Source organism: Ochlerotatus camptorhynchus, unplaced genomic scaffold, assembly GCF_037179485.1.
Source record: "Ochlerotatus camptorhynchus isolate MF236.1 unplaced genomic scaffold, CSIRO-AGI_Acam_v1.1 ptg000107l, whole genome shotgun sequence".
NCBI classification, from domain to species: domain Eukaryota; kingdom Metazoa; phylum Arthropoda; class Insecta; order Diptera; family Culicidae; genus Ochlerotatus; species Ochlerotatus camptorhynchus.
Genome location: NW_027040597.1, coordinates 2,730,582 through 2,751,455, shown reverse-complemented (window position 1 = coordinate 2,751,455; position 20,874 = coordinate 2,730,582). Strand labels below are relative to the sequence as shown.

Genomic DNA, 20,874 nt, shown 5'->3' with positions numbered 1-20,874 from the left:
GAGTAAGAGGGCCTATTCCAAGGACGGTTTTTATCAAGAAAATTAATCGACAATCCAGGCAAAAGATGCTCTGAGACGCGATGACATTGTTTGCCGCCTGTTTGAAATAGAGTATCCCTCCCTACTGCTGAAGATGATCTTCACCCCGGATACGTAAATTAATATAAAGTATTTGAATTGACCGAACGCCTATGTTTTCTCCTCTTTTGCAACGATTTTATTGTGAGTAAGAACAATTCATCTGGCTCAGTAGATATTCATATCCATATTCAGTGAATAATTTACGGGGTAGGTTCATGCTCTATGGAAGAATTTGCTATTGGCAGTGTGTCGATCGAACTATAGGTAGGTTTTGAGTTTTTTTTCTCCGGTTGTCAGAAATTAACAAGTGCAATTATTTTTTCTATTTAACCAAAATGTTTTCACCTGAACCAGATTAAATGAACTGCGCTTGACTCACCATCGTTTTCATCATTGGAATGTTCTGATTGGTAGTACAATTGTATATGCACAAAAAATCTTCAATAGCAAATCATGTCGGACGCCTTTTTCTGTTTACCTACACAATAATCAATTGAGATAATAATACTAAACTAATCATATTTTAACTATATTTACACGACGAACAAAGATCATATTACATTTTGCATGACTGCACATTACGTTGCGCATTACTGGTTCAAATTTCCTTTTCTTCGATTAACATTAATCGCTAAAGAAAAACAGAACTACTATTCCCTCGTGGTGGTAGATGTAAACTTTCACTTTGCCTAATTAAACAGAGAATGATATAGAGGGTTTCTTTAACTTAGTTTTTAAAACTTACGCGCACTTATGAAACTAGATAGCATTTATAAAAAGAAAAAAAAACAAGAGCAATATGATGAGAAATTGACTTCCTTCACTTTACGTAGCTAATTCTGCACACTCCGTTGCGATGATTTCGATCGCCCTCTTCCATTCCAATTTAAAATTAAGGTAAAAATCATAAAACAAATAGCTCACAGGAACAACAAAACTAAACCTGGTAGAAAATATTAAAACCCACTTTCTCTCCAAAAAGAAAACAGCTTACAAGCTACAGCGAAATACTCCTAAAGTTAAATCCGTTGTGCCACGACTGCGAGCAGTAAGCAGGCCGTCGCCGCTATCGCTCCGCCGGAGGATGACCACCGCGTTACGGCCCCACTGCCGGCACCACCCTTGTTGCCGGACGAGCCTCCGACGCTCGACAGGCTAATACTGGTTTCCGGCTTGTCGATACTCCGGCTGCTGGCCACCTCCTCCCGGCTGGAGCGATCGATCTCGTTGCTCATCATGTCGTCGCCATCGCCGAGACGGCTGCCGATGCTATCGATCGGGGTGTTGGTGATGGGGACCGGTTCGAACGTCGTGGTTGCCTCCGTAGTTGAGGTGGTGGTCGTTGTCGTGGTCGTCGTCGTCGGCACCACGGTACCATTCTCGATCCAGTAGATCGGACTGAACTCGATCTTGACGTCTTCCATGTCTTTGCTGAGCGTCTGCGGGGATTTCCAAAATAAATTATGATGCCGACATGCGATTTTATGTGTACTTACATATCCAGTCAGCTTCCTTGACACCGGATCACTATTATCGTCGTAGTACGCCTTCAGATTCGCATGATAGGGCGCCTCCATTTCGGTATAGTTGCCCAACAGCGTCACATTGATGGCCGTTCCCGGTTGCAGAATCGTATTGATGGCTTTGGTCTGAAAAAAAAACGGATTCCAAATCAGATCACTAATTAGCTAATCAGACGAAGCTTACCTCAAACTTCCGCTCCGTCAACTCAACGCCCCAGAAGATGTCGACCGGTTGTTGCGACCGCGGGTCAATCACCTTGGTCGGGACGCCATTGCCAACGCCCTGCTGCCGACCGTAGTAGGTCAGTTTGATGTAATCGTAGGTAATCACCGTTTCCGCCTGGTTCGTGATGTCCTCCTCGTTCGACAGGATGGTCGATCCTAAAAGCGAAAAAAGCACGAAGGATAACGAAGGTAATCCCTGGCTTATGCTCTTCTTCTAGTGAGTGGACAAAAATGAAAACCTACCTAGAATGGTGATGTTTTTCTTGATGGAAGTCCGCAGCTTGTTCAGTTTGATGTTTCGCAGTTCGTACTTTACGGGTTCGATTTCGACCAGGATGTCTCCGTGCTCGTGTTCCTAAGTATGAAATCAAAATTTATAGACTTTTTAATTAGAATTTATCTTGTTTCACATACCACAGTGTCGGGCATTCCCGGAAGGGGTGCGTAGATTCGTCCTCCGAGCTTCTCCGTTGGGTCGTAATTGCCCACAATGTACGGATGATGATGTTCGCCGTGGTGTTCCAGCTTGTATCGTGCTACGTAGTAATCGTCAACCTTGAAAACAAATCAACAACAGCAAAAAAGGGTTAAAAGGGGTTTTAGTTAGTAGCTGTCATGCATGAGGATAATTAATTTATCTGCTAAATGGGTTGAGCTTAGGAAGCTCTGGGGCGTATCGAAGAGAGAGAGACATAATTTTATCGCGTGCGAAAATGTCCTTAATGGAGGGGATGGGGAAGTGTCTCTTTGTGTTACGTTAAACGGTTATAGACAACCGCGGTGATGTCTTCCTTATCAGCATGGCTTTATCGTTATGACTTTGTCCCACCTTTTAAAGGTGATTCTCATCCTTCTTACGATCCTTCGATGGCTCACTTATGTACAGGTTTTTTTCTATTTGGCGATAATTTGCGGTGGTGGGATCTATCGTATTTTTGCCAAAAAATCTATTTCAAATTCATCAAGTGCCTACGACCGATGGCAGACATCAGCACGCAGACCATGTGTCTCCATCGAAATTGTGTCATATACCTACTTACATACATGAACGGAAACGTCCCTTGCAACATTTGCGGAAATTGCTTGCGGTAAAAGAAATGAATTTGTGGACCAAAACGACATTTCCACGAGAAGAAACTTGAGCAGGATAACAAACTTTTCCCATAACCTACAACTGCTGCGCGCTTTTCCTTTGGGATGGTGCTAATGGGCCACAGTATTTTTTCTGCTTAAATCTTCCAATCAGGCATAACATTTGATAACGACACAAAAGCATTTGTAAACAAACTTTCTAATGCCCTTTACATGCGAACCAAAGTACACCCCCGCAAACCAATACTGCTTTCGGAAAGGTGATAGTTGCCCCTATCCGATGATGTTGTTGGTTTGCGTGGGCGTATTTTGGTTCGTGTGTAAAGGGCCTTAGAAAGTTTGTTTACAAATGCTTTTGTGCCGTTATCAAATGTTATGCCTGCAATGACAACTTGAATTCCATCGAAAGTTTGTACGATTCAGGGGATACCATCATAGAGGTAACTCTAAGACCAGCAGGTCCCGAAGAAACGTGCTCAACATTTTGGCTCAGCCCTGGTAGTATTTTCGGTCCCAAGCTAATCGATGCACCTCTCGAAACATATAGCGAATTTGTTTATTATTCAGTTCCAACCTGGATCGGGTAGCAAGATTGGGTCTGCTTGTTTTCTGACAAACGTCAGTTTGATCGTTTGTTTTTGAAACCCAGCTCAGGTTGAGGTTCACACTGACAAAAAGTTCGGTTTCACACTGGGTTGGAACTGGTTCCAACCCCGATAATAAACAAATTCGCTAATAGGAAAATCCACGAACCCCTCATTTTATCTGTCAAACTTTCATAGCGAATCAAAACAAACATAGTGTAGTACTGGAATTCCGACTAGAATAGGGTACACTTATAGATGTAAAGGGACCAATAGGCTAATCAAGTAGTGAGCTAATTTAAAATCGTTAGTTTCGTATTGATTGTTGATAGCATCGTACTAGTATAAATCGACAGTGAGCATGCATAAGGGCTTTTACGCGATGATCGATTCTCCTAATCGATTTTCTCTTTGCATTGCTACAACTAAGCGAAACAATTTTCTAGAATTTGTTCAATGCAGTGTTTTTTTTTTTTTTTTGTATATTAATTTATTTGATAAGGCTCAACCGAATTAACTTAACAGAGCCGAGGATTCATGGTCACTATACAATACATCTTAAAGCTATAGTCAAAAGGTACAACACAATAAACACTTTATCTTCCGCTATCCAAAAAGCCTCCTCCATCAGAACTGGAGCCGCTTCCAGTAGTTTCATTGTATGGCAAATTGTTGTACGCCAACGAGGGTCAGAGCGCGTCCATTGCAGCAATGGACGCAAAACGTGGTCAGCACTCACACACTCATCACGAAACGGTTGCTTTCCAAAGTCGACGACGCATCGACTGAAAGAACTGCTGATGAAGAACAATGAGGAGGACCACACAATGGTTGCTGCCGAGAAAACAGACGATCGCGTGGCACACATCGAAAGTGGTCTGCTTTTGTCGACAGCCGAGTGAACACTGATGACAATGCAGAGTTGTAACAGGTTGTATTGGCTATCAAAAGCAACACCAAACGCACAGAGAAACGTTTAATCTAGCGAGTTATTAAACCAAAGAGAAAATCGAAGAAGAGAACCGATCATCGCGTTTCCGCCCTTATGCATGCTCACTGTCGAAATAATGTTTAGTACCGTCGGGGTTGACCTCAATCGGATGACAGTTCCTGTTTACGTGGACTTTCTTGGGAAAATGTTCAGACTACAGTGAGATGTAAATCACACTGTAATGTCCACGAGCAACATCTTTTTACCATGCATTTTCTCAACAATTCTCGCGGCACTTTTCAAAAGGTCTTAAGTAAAAAAAATGTAAAAAAATCGAGTTAAGCGATACAAACTATTGCTCTTCTATATACAATGATAGAACACGCTAAAACACCCATCCAAATTAACTTTAATTTATTTAAGATAATTATAGGTCAAAAATTGTCCAATGTACAGTTTGAAATGATGGGTACATGATTGTTACTTGGGTCATTCGAACTGCCTAACATGATTGGTGCTGTCTGTAGTAAATATTGCAGACCGTTGGAAAATAAAATGTTTATGGCTAGAAATCCAAGCAAAACAAAACGGCAAATAATTGACATTTATCGTCCCAGTGCCAAAATGATGGATATTATTGCTAGTGTGAAGCCGTGGGGAGCTTTATACTATAAAGCTAGCTATAATCACAAACGAAGTGACAGACGACTAACTGGCGAAGAAATCCATTTAAATAATGTGGTTCACTGTAATAGAATTTTCTTGGAAGCTTGTGCCATCATCCACCAGATGGTTAGTTTTTTTGTTTTGATTTGAACAAAGTTGATTTTGTGTACAATGATTCTTTGACAGTGTGCAAAGAGTGCGTATCATTTTGTCATTTTTCTATGCATTTCAGTTTTGAGTAGAGTGAAAGAGATAGAACCAAAACATTCTAGTACATTTTTAAATTTTGGTGAAAATGCTAGTTCAATTTAGTAGTAGTGTTGCCATTTGGTACAATCCAGTAGTAGTGGTGTTGCCATGAGGTACACTGAAAAATTGCAATAGCAGGTTAGTCACCAAAGTTTTCGAGCCGCTCCGTCTGTCACTTCGTTTGTGCTATAATTTTATTATATCCCCGAGAAGTGTAGTTTGTGGATTAGAATAAAATCAACAATCAATACGAAACTAACGATTTTAAATTGGCTCACCACTTTAGTAGCCTATTGGTCCCAAGCAAACGATTAACGTACCCTATTCTAGTCGAAATTCTAGTACTACGCAATGTTTGTTTTGATTCGTTATGAAAGTTTGACAGATAAAATGAGGGGTTATTGGTTTTTCCTATGTTTCGAGGGGTGATTCGACAAGCTTGGGACCGAAGATAGTACCAGAGGTGAGCCAAAAAGTTGAGCACGTTTCTTCGGGACCTACTTGTCTTAGAGTTACCTCTATGATAAAATGGTCTGAGATGGATCTCACCAGAATTTGAGAGAAATGATGATGTGAGTACTAACTAGTCTGCTCGTGTGTGTGTGATCGATAATGTTCGGGGAAAATAAAGGATGGTATGCTTATGTGTGTGAGTATTCATAGTTGATAATTAAACGAGATGATGTGAAATGGGAATATTAGTGAGTGGTTTTCGCTTATGAGAGAGTGAGATGGTCATAATTGCTAGGAAGTTTGGGAATCGGAAAAAAGCGTCATTCAGAAAACTTATTTTGGTGCGGAAGGAAGTTTTTATAAGCACTCCTCAAAAAGCTAAAAAAATAAAACAAAATGGACGCTGAACACAACGTCGGTCACCACACTGTCCTCGTCCGGATCCTAAAGGAAGCATCCTACTATGGACCTACTCGATCAGGAAGACATGGCGGTGCTCAACCATGGAAACCCAACATTCTTCAACGGACGTCACGCCACGGCTATCGACGTCTCTTCGATCAGCCGTTCTATAGCAGGAAAAGCCACGTGGTGCACCAATGCGGATTTGTACAGAAGTGATCATTACCCCATCCAAATGCAGCTTTCGTCAGCCACGGCCCCAGAAGTCACTAAAAGGCCTCGCTGGCTGTACGACGAGGCTGACTGGGATGGGTATCAGGGAACAATTATGGCCATGATCCTCGAACGCAATCCGTTAACCATCCCGGATTTTTCTAAGTTGGTGTTAGATGCTGCATCCGCTAAAGTTCTGTCCAGTTAGAATCCGGAATCACTTATTGTATTGCAGCGGCATGGAAAGTGACCGCTGCAAGAATTATTTTACAACGGTTTGTTGTTACCTAGGCGCCCACTTTCTGTGGTATAAATTTTACGGTGTTACGTGCAGTGAGTCAAAAATTATTCCAGTTGGAAGTCGAGAGGAGAGAAAAAATTCTGCACACCCACGTTGATAATTCAACGTGGTCCGCAATAAAAATCGCCAAATCAACCGTGTGTGATGGGCTTAAACGTTTCAGGGAGCGAAAGAGCGTGGATCGAGTGCCTCAAGGTAAGCAACGTAGTGGAACATATGACCGCAAGCTGAACCAGAAGGTTTTGAGAACCGTCAGAGCAAACCCTGGACTATCAGATAATGAAATCGCACAAAAATACGCTGCTGCTCGCAGTACCGTTCGAAGAATTCGTTTGCGAGCAGGATATCGTTCTTATCGAGGCAGCAAGCAACCAAAGCAAAGTTTCGTCACCAAAACTCGAGCTCGGAAATTTTACCAGCAGGTTTTGACGAAGTACCAAGGATGCCTGCTCATCGACGATGAAACCTACGTCAAAATGGATTTCGGACAGCTTCCTGGCCAAACATTCTACATGGCGATGTTCCTGCGAAGTTTAAGTTTGCTTTTATGGACAAATTTTCCAAAAAACTGATGATTTGGCAAGGGATATGCAGCTGCGGAGCAAAGACCAAAGTGTTCGTGACGAATAAGACGATGGACTCGAAGCTGTACAAGGAAGAATGCCTCAAAAACCGCGTACTACCTTTCATTAAAGCCCATAAAGGTCCCGTGAAGTTTTGGCCAGATTTGGCGAGCTGCCACTACAGCCTGGAAGTCATCCAGTGGTACCGCGATAATAACGTAGATTTTATCGATAAAAACATAAATCCACCCAACTGCCCGCAGTTCCAGCCCATCGAGAGATTTTGGGCAATAATTAAGCGGAAGCTTAAGAAAAGTAGAAAAACGGTTCGGGACGCGATTCAGATGACCAAAATGTGGAACAAATGTGCCAAGCAAGTTGACTCCGGAGGTGTGCAGCGTTTGATGGGAAGAATAAAGAAGAAAGTGCGAATTTTCATTAGAAACGAAGAGAAATGATTTGTATTGATATTTTTTCCTAAAAGTACAGTGAATTGATGTATTAACCTTATTTGTACGTCAATCCGTTACCGCTTTACCATACCAAAGACCAGTAGCCTAACTGGACGAAAAGCCCTCCGTTGGTGGAGCGAAGACACCAAAAAAAAAAGCCGTTAAAGCCCGCTGGAAAGCTCTACGGAAACTCAGGCGAACCCCGATAGATGACCCAAACAGGGAAGAGCTACTAACCCGGTACCGTGCACTGCATATTCAATGCAGAAAAGAAGTGATAAATGCGAAGCTAAACAGTTGGTCTGGTTTCCTTGAAAGCATCAACGCCTCCCAGTCCTCTGCCGATCTCTGGAGCAGGGTTAATGCTCTCAGCGGTAAACGGCATTCGACGCCATTACATGTACAAGCTAACGGAGTTAATTCCATCTCCGAACCGGCAGCCGTCGCCGAAGAACTCGGAGGGTATTTCGCAGAAATTTCGGCTATCTCCGGTTACGATAGCCACTTTCAGCGGTTGTCAAAGCCTACCCATACCCATACATCAGTCGCTGAGTTCAGCATCCCGCCTGACACGGACAACCTCGAAATCAACGAGCCTTTCTCCTGGGAGGAGCTCCAGCACGCACTAAGCCGCAGCAACGGCAAATCTGCGGGACCTGACGATCTCGGGTATACACTTTTAAAAAAGCTGCCTCTTGAGGGCAAGTATTGCATGCTTGAGATGCCCAACCAACTCTGGGTCTCGGATACCTACCCGACGCTGTGGAAGAAGAGTCTCGTCGTGCCCATCCCGAAGGCAAACGAAAAAGACAGGGGCACATCTAACGGGTGGCAACTAAAATTTTGGAATTTCTTGCTCAAGCTGTCAAAAAAAGACAAACATACTTGAAGAAGATCTTATTTATTGAAATTAAAGATACATTGTCCATTGTTGAAAAAAAAAATTAGTGAACATTTGAAAACGGTCCGTAATCGGATGTTCGGCGAAGCTTCCGTTTGATGTCGGAACAGGAGCGTTGTACGGCCTTCATGTCAACTTTGCGAATGCATCTCTTGATTCTACCAATCAACTGTTTGCAATTCGTGGCTCTCCAGTTATTTTTGTACACCAAGGAGCTCAAAACCCCGAAGAAATCTTCGATTGGGCGACACTGAGGCAGATTTGTCGGGTAGTGGTTTTTGGGTACAAATGGGATCGAATGGGTATTCAGGAACGATTGTGTTTTTTTGGCGTAATGCGATGACGCTTTATCCGGCCAAAACACGTATTGTCCATCAGCATGATGTTTTTGTAGAAACGGGATCAAAATTTTCTTCAAACATTCGTTCTGGTACAAATATTGATTGATTGCCAAACCAGAGGGCTTGAACCATGACACGAGAAAGAGAACGAAGTCCTTTTGCGTCCATAATTTTGGCTGGTCTTCCACTACCTTGCTTGCGAGCAGTTGTTGGGGATGGTAAACAGTCGAAGCCGCAACATTTTCGCTTTAAAAATGTTGTACCGTATACTTTTTGCCGAGATTTCTGTGCAGTTCGTTGAACTGTACAACGCGCTCGCGAAATACTTCGTGTTTCGACGGCATTTTGAGCAAAACTGAGCAAGCATAAACAAAACAGAAAATACTAGCAGAAAGAGGAGAGAGAGAGAGAGAGCTAACACATACACACTCTTATTTCTCTCTGAGCTCGTTTGTTGTTGAGCATAGAGGCCTCGAAAAAATTCCAAAATTTTAGTTGCCACCCGTTAGGTTCCGGCCGATCGCTCTTACATCCTGCATGGCCAAAGTATTTGAACGGATGGTGAACCGTCGACTCAAGATGTTCCTTGAGATCAACAGCTTGCTCGACCACCGCCCAGACAACCAGAATGCACGTATATTCAAAGTTGTTTTCGTGATATACAAACATATATACAAACAAACAATTCGTATAGAATGCAAAGAAATGGCTTATACGTACAAAAGTGGAGGCCATATACGTGCATATTTTAAGTTAATTTTAAACGAGTTGATTTAACATCATATACGATTTAATCTGTAATAACAAATTCATTTTGAAAAGTTTTACGATGTAATCCGATTTAATGTGTGATACAGTACGACTGAAAAATGAGTCATCGCATATAGGTCGAAAATTTGCATTCTATACGATTTAACTTAAACATAATGTGAGGTATGCCATTCTTATATGCGATTTTGACTTAAACTGTAGCAATTTACGATACTGTCTGTACATTGTTATGCGACTTCTGGTTGTCTGGGCGACAACATGCCTTTCGACAAGGTATCGGTACGTCCACGTACTTTGCCACTTTGAGGGACGTCCTCAAGGAAGCTTACGACCAGGAACACCTCGTTGAAATCATCTTATTGGACATCTCCAAGGCCTTCAACCGGACGTGGACGCTAGCCGTCCTGGAAAAACTTACAAACTGGGGCTTGAAGGGACATATGATGTATTTCATACGAAAATTCTTGACCGACCGGTCATTCCGTGTATAGGTGGGGAACACGCGGTCCAAAAGTTTCAACGAGGAGACCGGAGTCCCTCAAGGTTCCGTTATCGCAGTCACGTTGCTTCTGGTGGCAATGAACGGGGTATTTGACCTGGGCTGATTGTGGCCACCGGTCACACACAGATCCGAACCCTACGGCAAGCGCAAGCGGCAGTCTCTGCCGTCGTCAAATGGACCGACTCGATGGGTTTCCAGCTGTCCGCCAGAAAGAGCATCCGATGCCACGTATGTCCGGCTCATCACCGAGTCAATAGCACCCCAATTACGATCCACGACCAAGTCATTCCAACCAGGAAAACAGTTCGCGTCCTCGGCCTACTGATCGACCGAATGCTCTCCTTCCACCAGCATTTCCAACAGGTCAAAAAGGACTGCAGCAGTAGACTCAACCTCGTTAAAACGGTCTCTCGGCCTCACCGATCCAACAACCGCGATGTTCGGTTCCGGGTTTGCGCGAGCCATCATCGACTTTACGGGACGGAAATTACTTGTACCGCCTCAGAGAAGGTGGTTAGAACCCTAGCACCGGTCTACAACAACTACATCCGCATCATATCTGTTCTCCGGCCATCCACTCCAGCAGACGCCGCATGCATCGAAGCGGGTCTCTTCCTTTCCGGTTCTGCTTAAACGCAAATATTGCCACAAAAGCCGCCGCATTTTCCGCCAAGACCTCCGGAAACAATAGGATCTTTCTCCTCGACGAGGGGACCCAAGTAACAATTTGATGCTTCACAAGTGTTGTTCAATCGATTTTAGTTCAGCCTTAGTTTGAATAATTGTTGTATATAGACCACGTTACCCTTTGTTCAGCTTTTAAGCATCTAAATCTGGTGATTTTAATCAGCCGAAAGCTTAACAGTTATATAAATTATAAGCTTTTTAAGGCATTAAACAACAGTCTTTTCCAACCCTTGTTCAGCCTTCTAGTTTTATTTAGAAAAAAATAAAATAGGGTAGAGAACTACTTCGGCCTAATCGCCCATTTTGGGCCTATCGAGCAGAAAACTTAAAATAAATCCAAGATTTCAGAGTTAACAAGTCAATTATGTGTTTGGTACGATACTTTAGCAAATAAGCTTCCGAACGAAGTCAATGAGAACGCGTGATATGAATATTTGCACCCATTATTCCCAAAAACAAAAGTAGCGCTCCGACCGAATCAATTTTTATTCTTATTCGATAGCCCGAAGTGAATTCATTGGCGTTTCAATGGCGTTTCAATGTGTTAGGCCGAGTTTAGAATCCGTAGACCGAGTTTGGCGTCAAGAAGCAGTGTTAGACTTTTGACAATATCTCAACGATGGGTTTCTCTTTATCAAATGTTTTGGTACGTACGGAAAGGTAAATAAATTTGGAAGCCATCAATAATAATAACATTCCGTTTGGTGCTAAACTGTGCTAGATTAAGAAAAACTAAGTGCGGGTTGTGCTTAATAGGCCGGAAATGGGGTAGTTAACCCTAATGGAAGACCGCTTCATATCTTATATATTTTTTTATGGGACTGCAACAAGGTGCTGATTAATTGAATGTACATATTTGTATTGTAATTTTAAGTCTAAAAATTACCTTTGCATTTCGGGATTCGAACCGGCAGTCGTTGTTTCACAGGCATCAATCATACCTACTGGACCACTTAGGCATATGTGTGGCAAAAGGTATGATCATTAACTTGAAACACGTCAAATTTAAGTTGAATAACAGCAACCGGAAGAGTATTATACAGCAATGCAGAATTGTAAACAACAATTGGTGACAGTAAAACATTCCTCTCATTTTCAAGTGTAGTTAACACAATGTGGACACAAGTGCCCGATTTATTTCGATGTTCATGTGGAAGCTATTTAAGTGCCATAATTGCGTTATATATTTGGAATGCTGTTTGAAAATTTAGTGCAATATAGCAATTAAAACACAGAAATACAAATGATAATTCTTCCTACGTCGTCGCAGCCCACTTCTACCTGGAGCTATTCCTAAAAAGCTCCTCTACTTTGTCTCTACTTCTGCCGCTGCTTGAGATTAGAACGGTAGGCAGTGAATTTAGAAGAACTAAAACGCCGGAAATGCAACGAGTGACACTGACTACATTTAACCAATTAGGCTATCAAAATATGTGTAGTGCATTGCTGATTTGTGGAGTAGTGTTAAGCTAAATTAAGGCTTGTTCAATCTTTAGATCAGCTAACTTGAGGTTGAATTATGGGGATACAATTAGCTTCATGCACTACTAATCAACTATATATTCAGCCTGCTGTTAATCAGCTTTGTACACCTTAAATCAACCAATTTTCAGCTTTTGTTCTTACTGTTCAGCTTGAATTGTTACTTGGGGAACAGAGTCCTCCGCACGGCCGCCGACATCGACCTTCCCCCAGTGGCCAAAGTCCATTGGTATGGAGAGAAAAGTTGGCACTCTTCACGAATCCAATTGGACAATCGGATCAAGAACCGCTTCAAAGCAGGGGATGCATCCGAAATTCTACACAGATCGGTCGCCGAGTTACTTGGGTCCAACTATGCCGACCCCTCCACCGGTACACCGACGGCTCCCGATCGATAAGCGGAGTAGGTATCGGGATTTTAGGAGACGGTATTGCTGAAAGCAGCAGTCTTCCTCCACAGTGCTCGTTTTTCTCAACCGAGGCTGCAGCGATCTTCCGTGCCGCTACGACGCCAGCCAACAAACCGATACTTATCTTAACCGACTCACACAGCGTCGTTCAAGCGATCACCTCGGAAGCACCAAAACACCCATGGATCCAGGCGATTATCAAGTACGCCCCACCGAACACCGTGTACAGATGGATTCCAGGACACTGTGCAGTGCCAGGTAACGAGTATGTTGATCACCTTGCCGGAGCCGGGACATCGGGTCCTAGACTCACCGACAAGGTACCCCTACAGGACGTCAGACGGTGGATCATGCGGACGATTCGAGCGGCATGGGAGGCCGAGTGCTTCCGCAACAGAACTGCCTTCATCCGCAAAGTCAAAGGGTCAACTGAAGCATGGAGCGAACTGGACAACCTGAGGGATCAAAGCGTGATTTCGCGGCTTCGGACCGGGCACACCAAACTCTACTATAACTATGGTGGCCTGTCGTTCCGCAGAAGCTGCATCATCTGCGGGGTACCCTACACCGTCGAACACGACCTGTGCAACTGCCCGGAGTTCCAAAATCTTCGGGAGTCGCTCTGCCAAACTTCCAGCATCAGGGATCTGCTCGGGAATGATACTCCGGCCGCGGCAGCACTAAGTAGTAACCTTCTTAAAAGAAGCCAAAATCTACCACTTGTTATAGCAGGAATTTCTTTCGACCGTCGGGACATCTCAACTGGATGGATTTCTCCTATCGGAAACATGCCAGCTGAGCTTTGTTTTGTTTAGATTATTCGTTTGTAGCTTGTTTTAAATCATTTTGATTTCTGTTGTTCCTCTATTTCACTATTTTATATATATATATTTATTTTTCCATATAAGTTGAAGAGTCAGCAACCAATGTTATTTACAAAATGTTAATAATCCATTTCATGAGGTAAACACGGTCTCTTAACAACGATTGTCCTACTAATCATCCTTCCCCTTCCCAAAAGACCGCGTGGACGTGGCTGGCGCCGGTTCTTATCTACAAATAACTTAAATTAGTGAACATGCGCATTAAAGATGGAATAAGCTAATCCCAAGCGCCATCTATGGTGTTCTCTGTGCAGATCCACTTGTCCTGATCAGGGGCTGTTCATTAACTACGTAGGCAGTTTTTTTTTGGGATTGTTGACCCCCCGTAGTATACGAACAGCCCCTCAGAAACGGAGTAGCAACTACAATATTCCACGGTCCTTAAAAAAAGTAGAGCGGGTCTAGTAAGAGAGAAGCGGATTCAAAACAAACTGCCTTGGCAACCTATGCCTGTTTCATGGGTGGTTTCTAGCAGCGTTGCCAATGCAATCAAAATAGGCGCTGCTCGATTGGCTCTGGCTTTGACAGTTCGTTTGGCTCAAAACCTAATACCCCGTTCACATTACAGCCTATATCACGTAATATAGGCTGTCTTGCAATGAGCACTCATACATAGGATTTCCTGTGAAAACTAGATGTATAGGTAGAGAAGACAATACGGGGGTGAAAACGAACCACTTTTCTGTCAAACGCGAACGAGCTCGTTATTGGCCGATTGGAAGTGCGTAAGATAGAGATAGAGATAGATATAGATGGAGATAAAAGAGTAAGAAGCCAGTTGTCTCCTCTTCCTCTTAGCTCAAAATCAACCAGTCCGCACTTCTCTCTTATACTAGACCAATGACGTTTATATAAGGTCTGGGCCAAAGGGCTTATTGGTGTTAGTGAAATGTGCAAATGGTTAGTGGTGTTCGTATTATATTGCAATGTTTATCTTTTTAGACGAAACCAGCAAGCTGCCTGTTGGCCCAGACCTTATATAAATATCATTGATACTAGACCCTCTCTATTCCAAAGTAAGTCTAGAATTTTATCAGTCGTCCGTCAGAAACATAGATTGTAAGGATTTCCAGCATCTTTCAAGCTTAAGGTTATTCAAATGCAATAATCCGGACAAGGGGCCATATTTTATCCTGTTCACAAGAAATTCTATGAATCCCACGTACTTTGTCCCTTTAAATGGATTTGTTTCCAATGTATGCCAATATAACACCAAAGCAAGTAATTGAAAGCAGCAATGTGAATTTGTCGTCTCTTTCGTTCTTCTGGACGACGGAGTTTGCCGTTTAATTTCCTGGATCCGGGTTGAACTCCCACTCAAAGTTCAGTTCATTTTAGCCAACAGGTAAATAGATAAGAAGAGAAGATCTCCAATGTAATCTAATAAATCTCAAAATCTTTTCGAAGCATTTCAAGTATTCAAATAAAATTAAATTACTGAATCATATTTTCTGGAAAGAAAGCCATTTCCCAGATCCTTTCCATTATCCGTATCACCCCAAGAGATAACAAGACTCATAGCCCTTCAATCCATTTATCGTATCGAATCTCCACCTCGAACACACCTTCCACCGATATGCAAATAAGATGCCCCACCTTCACAGTAGAACAGAGCGCAACAAAAAAAGAAATCCAATCAATAAACACTTACCTTTCCGATGCTGGAACTGACGGCACCGTGGAACTTCTCCGTCTGATACTTGTTCCACGGTTGCCACTTGAGCTTTCCACCGCCGCCTCGGTTCACCAGCACCTCGAACGTTCGATGCCGCCGGACGTCCGACTGCAGCGACGCCGTACAGATGGTGGACGAGTCCTCCATGTGCGTCTGACCGGCACAGTAGATGCCCTCGATCTGTATCCGGCACACGTAGCTGGCGTGGCTCAGCTGTGTGTGTGTGTGGGAGGGAGGGTTTCCGGTGAAAATGGGAAAGGTTAGAATTAGATATATTGCACTAATAAGTCAATATGTACAGTAGGGTGGGTCAACTTAACAACCCCCTATTTCCCCACAGCTCTCTGGGTTCGTATTGAGGTCCACAACAACAGTGCCAAATTGGAACGAATTTGGTTACGATGTGGATTTGCGGGAGAGTTTTACAATTTGTATGGGAAACGGTCCGAAACTGTTCAATTGCTTGTCAAAAATTCACTGGGATTTACATTGAAAAAAGTAAAAGTCGTTGAAGAGCGGAAATCAATTCGACTTAGGGTTAATGACGGTAATACTTTTATCGTCAGGGGGTAAAACAACGTCCTTGAGAGCTCAATTTTTGAGACATTGTGTTTCAGAACATCTTTTGGCCAAATTTGAGAGCTCTAGGACTTTGTCGATTATAGGTTAAGGTATTGCCAAAGCCAACATTTCCCCTATGTGCAAAAAGTTATTATTTTTTATTTTGTCCATGTGTTTCGCGCATACCTACTGGGGTGATTATAAGCTTGTACACGGAACCGAAAAATTACCCAAAATTAAGTTCTTTTCTCTCATCTCCCATGTTCCGTTCAATAAGCTAATTTTCAGTAAACCGCTTATAGTAGTTTGCATTTGGCTACGGCAAAAATAATTACCTACTCGTATGTATTTTCTACCCAAAATTAAGTTCAATTGACTCAAATTTGAGAATATCTCATATACTCACTAGTAGCTTATTGAACGATAGTCATGAGAAAGTCGAATCTCTCGTTCCGTTTTTGACAACAACAATAAGTGAGAGTGGGATGCAAAACTCAAAATTACCCAAAATTAAGTAAAAAGAACTTAAATTTTGGGTAATTTTTTTTTCTCTGTGTAGGCTTGCGCGGAGCACCAGGGCAAAAAAAAATACATTTTTGCACAGAAGTCGAACCGATTTGCGGTCTTCTACGAAGTTGAGTCCTTTTGCATTTTTTGTCAAACAAATGAATAGTTTTGTTCCGTTTTCCATACACATTTTGAAGCTCTCCCTCAAATCCAGATCGTAATCGAATTCATTCAAATTTTGCATAATTGCTGAACGAATCGAAAAAGCTGTGGAAAGCTGACGGTTGTGATCCGTCATATAAAGTTGACCCACCCTAATGTACAGTATGCGGAAGGCGCGGCGTTGAATATTGGATTCAATTAATAATAACGCTGCTGTTACATAACAATAAATAAGCCAGATGGGGTTGATCAAAGTCATTCCATGAGTAGTTACAGAAAGCATGTATGACATTGTTAAAAATTTGAGCGTTTGAAAATTATCAAATATTGTCAAATGTCATAATTTTTTAAGCTTGATTCAATTCTTCGTATGCACTGCTTGTTAGTTTGATACAATCGTGGTGTTTCTGTAATTTATCTATTTTTTTCTAATCTTTAATTTCACATGGAACGGACTTTTGAATGTTGCTAAAGTCATGGCTACCAAGCGCTACCACCACCGCTTGGCTATGGTTTACTACAAATTCAATTACACTAATTAATCGACGGGTTGGGTGCAACTAACCTGGTCACTGTCCACCAGTTCCTTGGAGCGGGGATTCTCCGCCGGGTTGTAACTTTGCACCGCATACTGCAGTTGGGTTTTCTCGCCGTTGAACTTTTCCCATCCCAGCGTGCTCGACGTGACCGTTTGATCTTTGCTGAACGCTTTGAACACACTGTTGGTCATTGCCCAGCTTCCGCCGATGACGGTTGTCAGTAGCAGGGGAAGCGCCACCGTCAGAACGACGGAATACCGTCGGTTCGGACTGTTTCTACTTCTGCTACTACTGCCACTGGTTCTCCTTCGGGGGGACATTGTGACTAATTAGGCTAAAAACTGAAACGGAGAAGAGAATGTAGAGAACTTGGTTACTTCAAACAGTTAGAATGTAGGTACTAGGTACGGAGGGAAAGCAGTTCCATAATGAAAGTTTTAGTTCCAAGTCGAACGGAAAGTGAATTATTTGTCGAGTTTACTAATGTCGTTTTCGTTTTTGCGGTGTAGCACTGGTGTAGTGTAAGCAGGAATAAGCGCAAGTCTTTGACAACTCAACATCATTTATTTGTAAACAAAGGTGCATCCTATATCTACACCCTAACATATTTCGGTGTACGGCAGTGTAGCACCGGTGTAGCTACACCGCAAAAACGAAACCGACATAAGACGGAAGAGGTAATTTCCTTTCTTTTGTGCATGCGGATTGAGGCATGTGGATCATAGAACTGGATGATGGTTGGCAGAGTGGCCAGATTATTTTTTTCATTATCGGTAGCTTCTCAAAACTTTTATCGGTAGTTATCGGTAGGTCGACTTAAGAACCCGCATAAACGCGAACCATAAATTGACCTTACCTTAAATGGTTAAAAATTGTTTATAATCCCTGCTAAACTTTAACTGAAATGGTTATGGAACTTTACATGAACGTTTAATGATAAAGTTTCAACCTTATGTATTATGGTTTTTTGGAACTGTACCTTACAAATAATGGGTTGTTAAGAACCATTACCATTCCAAATTCTTGTTTTCTCCATACATTTTCAGAAAGAGAACTATATAAGAACGTTTTTACTTATGATTTGAGAACATTAATGGTAATGGTTATGGTAGTCAGTAAGGTCCATTAATGGTTTTGTATTATCGCTCAACTTTACGTGGAATATATCGTGAATTGGTAATAAGTAAATTACAGGCAACCAATTCGCGATATATTCCACATAAAGTTGATCGATGTTACAAAACCATTCGTGGACCTTACTGACTACCATAACCATTACCATTAAAGTTATCAAACCATAAGTTAAAAGGTTCTAATATAGTTCTCTTTCCGAAAATGTATGGAGAAAACAAGAATTTGGAACGGTAATGGTTCTTAACAACCCATTATTTGTAAGGTCCAGTTCCAAAAAACCATAATACATAAGGTTGAAACTTTATCATTAAACGTTCATGTAAAGTTCCATAACCATTTCAGTTAAAGTTTAGCAGGGATTATAAACAATTTTTAACCATTTAAGGTAAGGTCAATTTATGGTTCGCGTTTATGCGGGAAGGCTTTCCCGATACTTGAAACTTTTGTGAGCGGGGGGGGGATGACTCTGTGCTCCAGAACAATACACTGTCCTTCAGAACTTCTGCTTTAACTGTGTCTAAATCAATTTTTCTATTTATAATCTAAAAATCTGTGATTCTCGGTAGGAAAAGTGAAAAATCGGTAGTTTTGAACCTTTCGTCTGTGAATCGGTAGGCACCCCGAAAATCGGTAGGACTACCGATAAATCGGTAGGTCTGGCCACCCTGATGGTTGGGAGGGTTGATATTAGCAATGGGCGATATTGTGAAAAGTATCGATACTTGAGTATCGAGATATCGAATTGGAATGTATCGATAAGCTCAAAATATCGGGTGAAAAGTATCAATATTATCGATATTTCCGTATCGATACAGGTTTTGGAGAAATTTCGTTTTTCTAAACAATACGGCAGGGGATAAAAAGTAAATAAATGTGTTATTATATAACAGAAAACTGAACATTCTAGTAGCGTTGAGTCTGAATTGGTTTTCACATGTTCTGCCAGTCCTGGAGAACAGTTTTTCAAACGGTACAGATGTTACCATCCTTGATATTTAGTCTATTGCGATCAAGAAGATGTGTGGATATTCGCTTTTAATGATACTCCAAGCTTCAAGAGGATCAGATGATCTAGGAATGACTCTCTGTTGTAAATAGTTTTGAGGCTCTCCGGATATTCCGCTCGATTGGTTGGGTTTCATCGATGCCGTTTTTTCCACGACCTAGTTTGGTTAGCTACCAAACGATCGTGAATGTCCCACAGGCTTTGTTTGCTGCCTTGAATCTAGCTCGGTAGATCATCGTTGGTAGTGTCTTCACTTGTGAATGTGTGTTACTGCTCTACCCTCTCTGCTGCTTCAAATTTATTGTTTATTGTATTACATTTTATTTGTGCTACCATCGGTAACAAGAACGCTAATTAAAATAAAATACACGGTTACTTAAACCTTATTTTCGATAACCCATTCCGTGAATTTGGCTTTGAATTGCTTTACCAATCGATCTTTAGTATGATAACCCTCTAAGGGGCGTGTGACAAGAGCGATGGATTTCATAGCTTTTTGGTCGTCGTCGAGGAAATGTAAGATCATACCCAAATAACTCTTATTGTTTCCAGTGTCTGTCCACACATCTGCTGTCATGTACACTGGAGTCGCCTGTAAAAAAAACGACCGAGATTTTGATTTTTCACATGCTTAAATATTTTTTTATAAATCGGATTGTGATGCCATTCGTAATTATAGCATGCTATGGTCCATATGGACATATTTTAAACATTTCTGTATTTACACCAAAAATTGTGATTTTTTTTAAAGTATGTCATTCGATTACCTAAAGCTTGAAACGGATAATGTGATTGGAATCAAGTCGATAGGTTGTATCGTAGTCGAGAAAAAAAACCACGCAAAAAAAAAGACTATAGTGTATTTGTCAAAGCATATGATTTTCAATCTGATTATTCCGCTCAATGACTATGACAATGGCAATGACAGTAAGATATTTGGAATTAAATTAAGTTGAAATTTGCATCTAGAGAATCGATTAAAAAAATATTCAGGTGTATCGATATAATATCGGGATAAAGGTATCGATACACAGAAATATCGGACTTTGTAGTATCGATACAAAATATCGTAATATCGACTCAAAAGTATCGATATTATCGATATTGATACAGTATCGCCCATTGCTAGTTGATATCATCACGGCGAATGAGAACAACCCAAATTTGAGTTTAGTTCACTCATAATCGCCAAAAGTGCAGGAACTCAGCGATGAGTAAATTTGCCTCATGTTTTCCCAGGTTTTTTTCCAGGATTTTCCAGGGAAAAATTCCCGAATTTGAGAAAAGTAAAGATTGGATTCACTCAGTCTATTGGTACTACTCCGAGAATGAATAAAATTTTCGTCAATTTCATCATTTACCGGCAGATTTTTTAGGTTTTCCGCAGGAAACCATGGGACAAATTTTACTCATCTCTGAGTTCCTGCACTTTTGGCGATTATGAGTGAACTAAACTCAAATTTGGGTTGTTCTCATTCGCCGTGACTACAATGTTATCGCGGAAATTAATCATTTTGTTCGACCATTTTCCACAGAGATGGCGCTGTTCCGCTGGTAGGAAGTGATAAAAATCCCCA

General features: G+C 41.7%; 1 protein-coding gene across 2 annotated transcripts in view; it reads right to left on the bottom strand.

The window, feature by feature from the left end:
• Nucleotides 1-4: 4 nt before the first annotated feature.
• uzip (unzipped) overlaps nt 5-20,874 on the bottom strand; it is a 314,941-nt gene continuing 294,071 nt past the window's right edge. For both annotated transcript variants that reach the window (XM_065219629.1, XM_065219628.1), the window contains exons 6-12: nt 17,184-17,498; nt 15,365-15,601; nt 2,244-2,384; nt 2,073-2,184; nt 1,789-1,985; nt 1,578-1,730; nt 5-1,520 (exon numbers count right to left, since the gene is read on the bottom strand). In XM_065219629.1, coding sequence (XP_065075701.1) covers nt 1,101-1,520; nt 1,578-1,730; nt 1,789-1,985; nt 2,073-2,184; nt 2,244-2,384; nt 15,365-15,601; nt 17,184-17,477 — 1,554 coding nt within the window. In that variant the 5' untranslated portion in view covers nt 17,478-17,498 and the 3' untranslated portion in view covers nt 5-1,100. The remainder of the gene's footprint in view (nt 1,521-1,577; nt 1,731-1,788; nt 1,986-2,072; nt 2,185-2,243; nt 2,385-15,364; nt 15,602-17,183; nt 17,499-20,874) is intronic.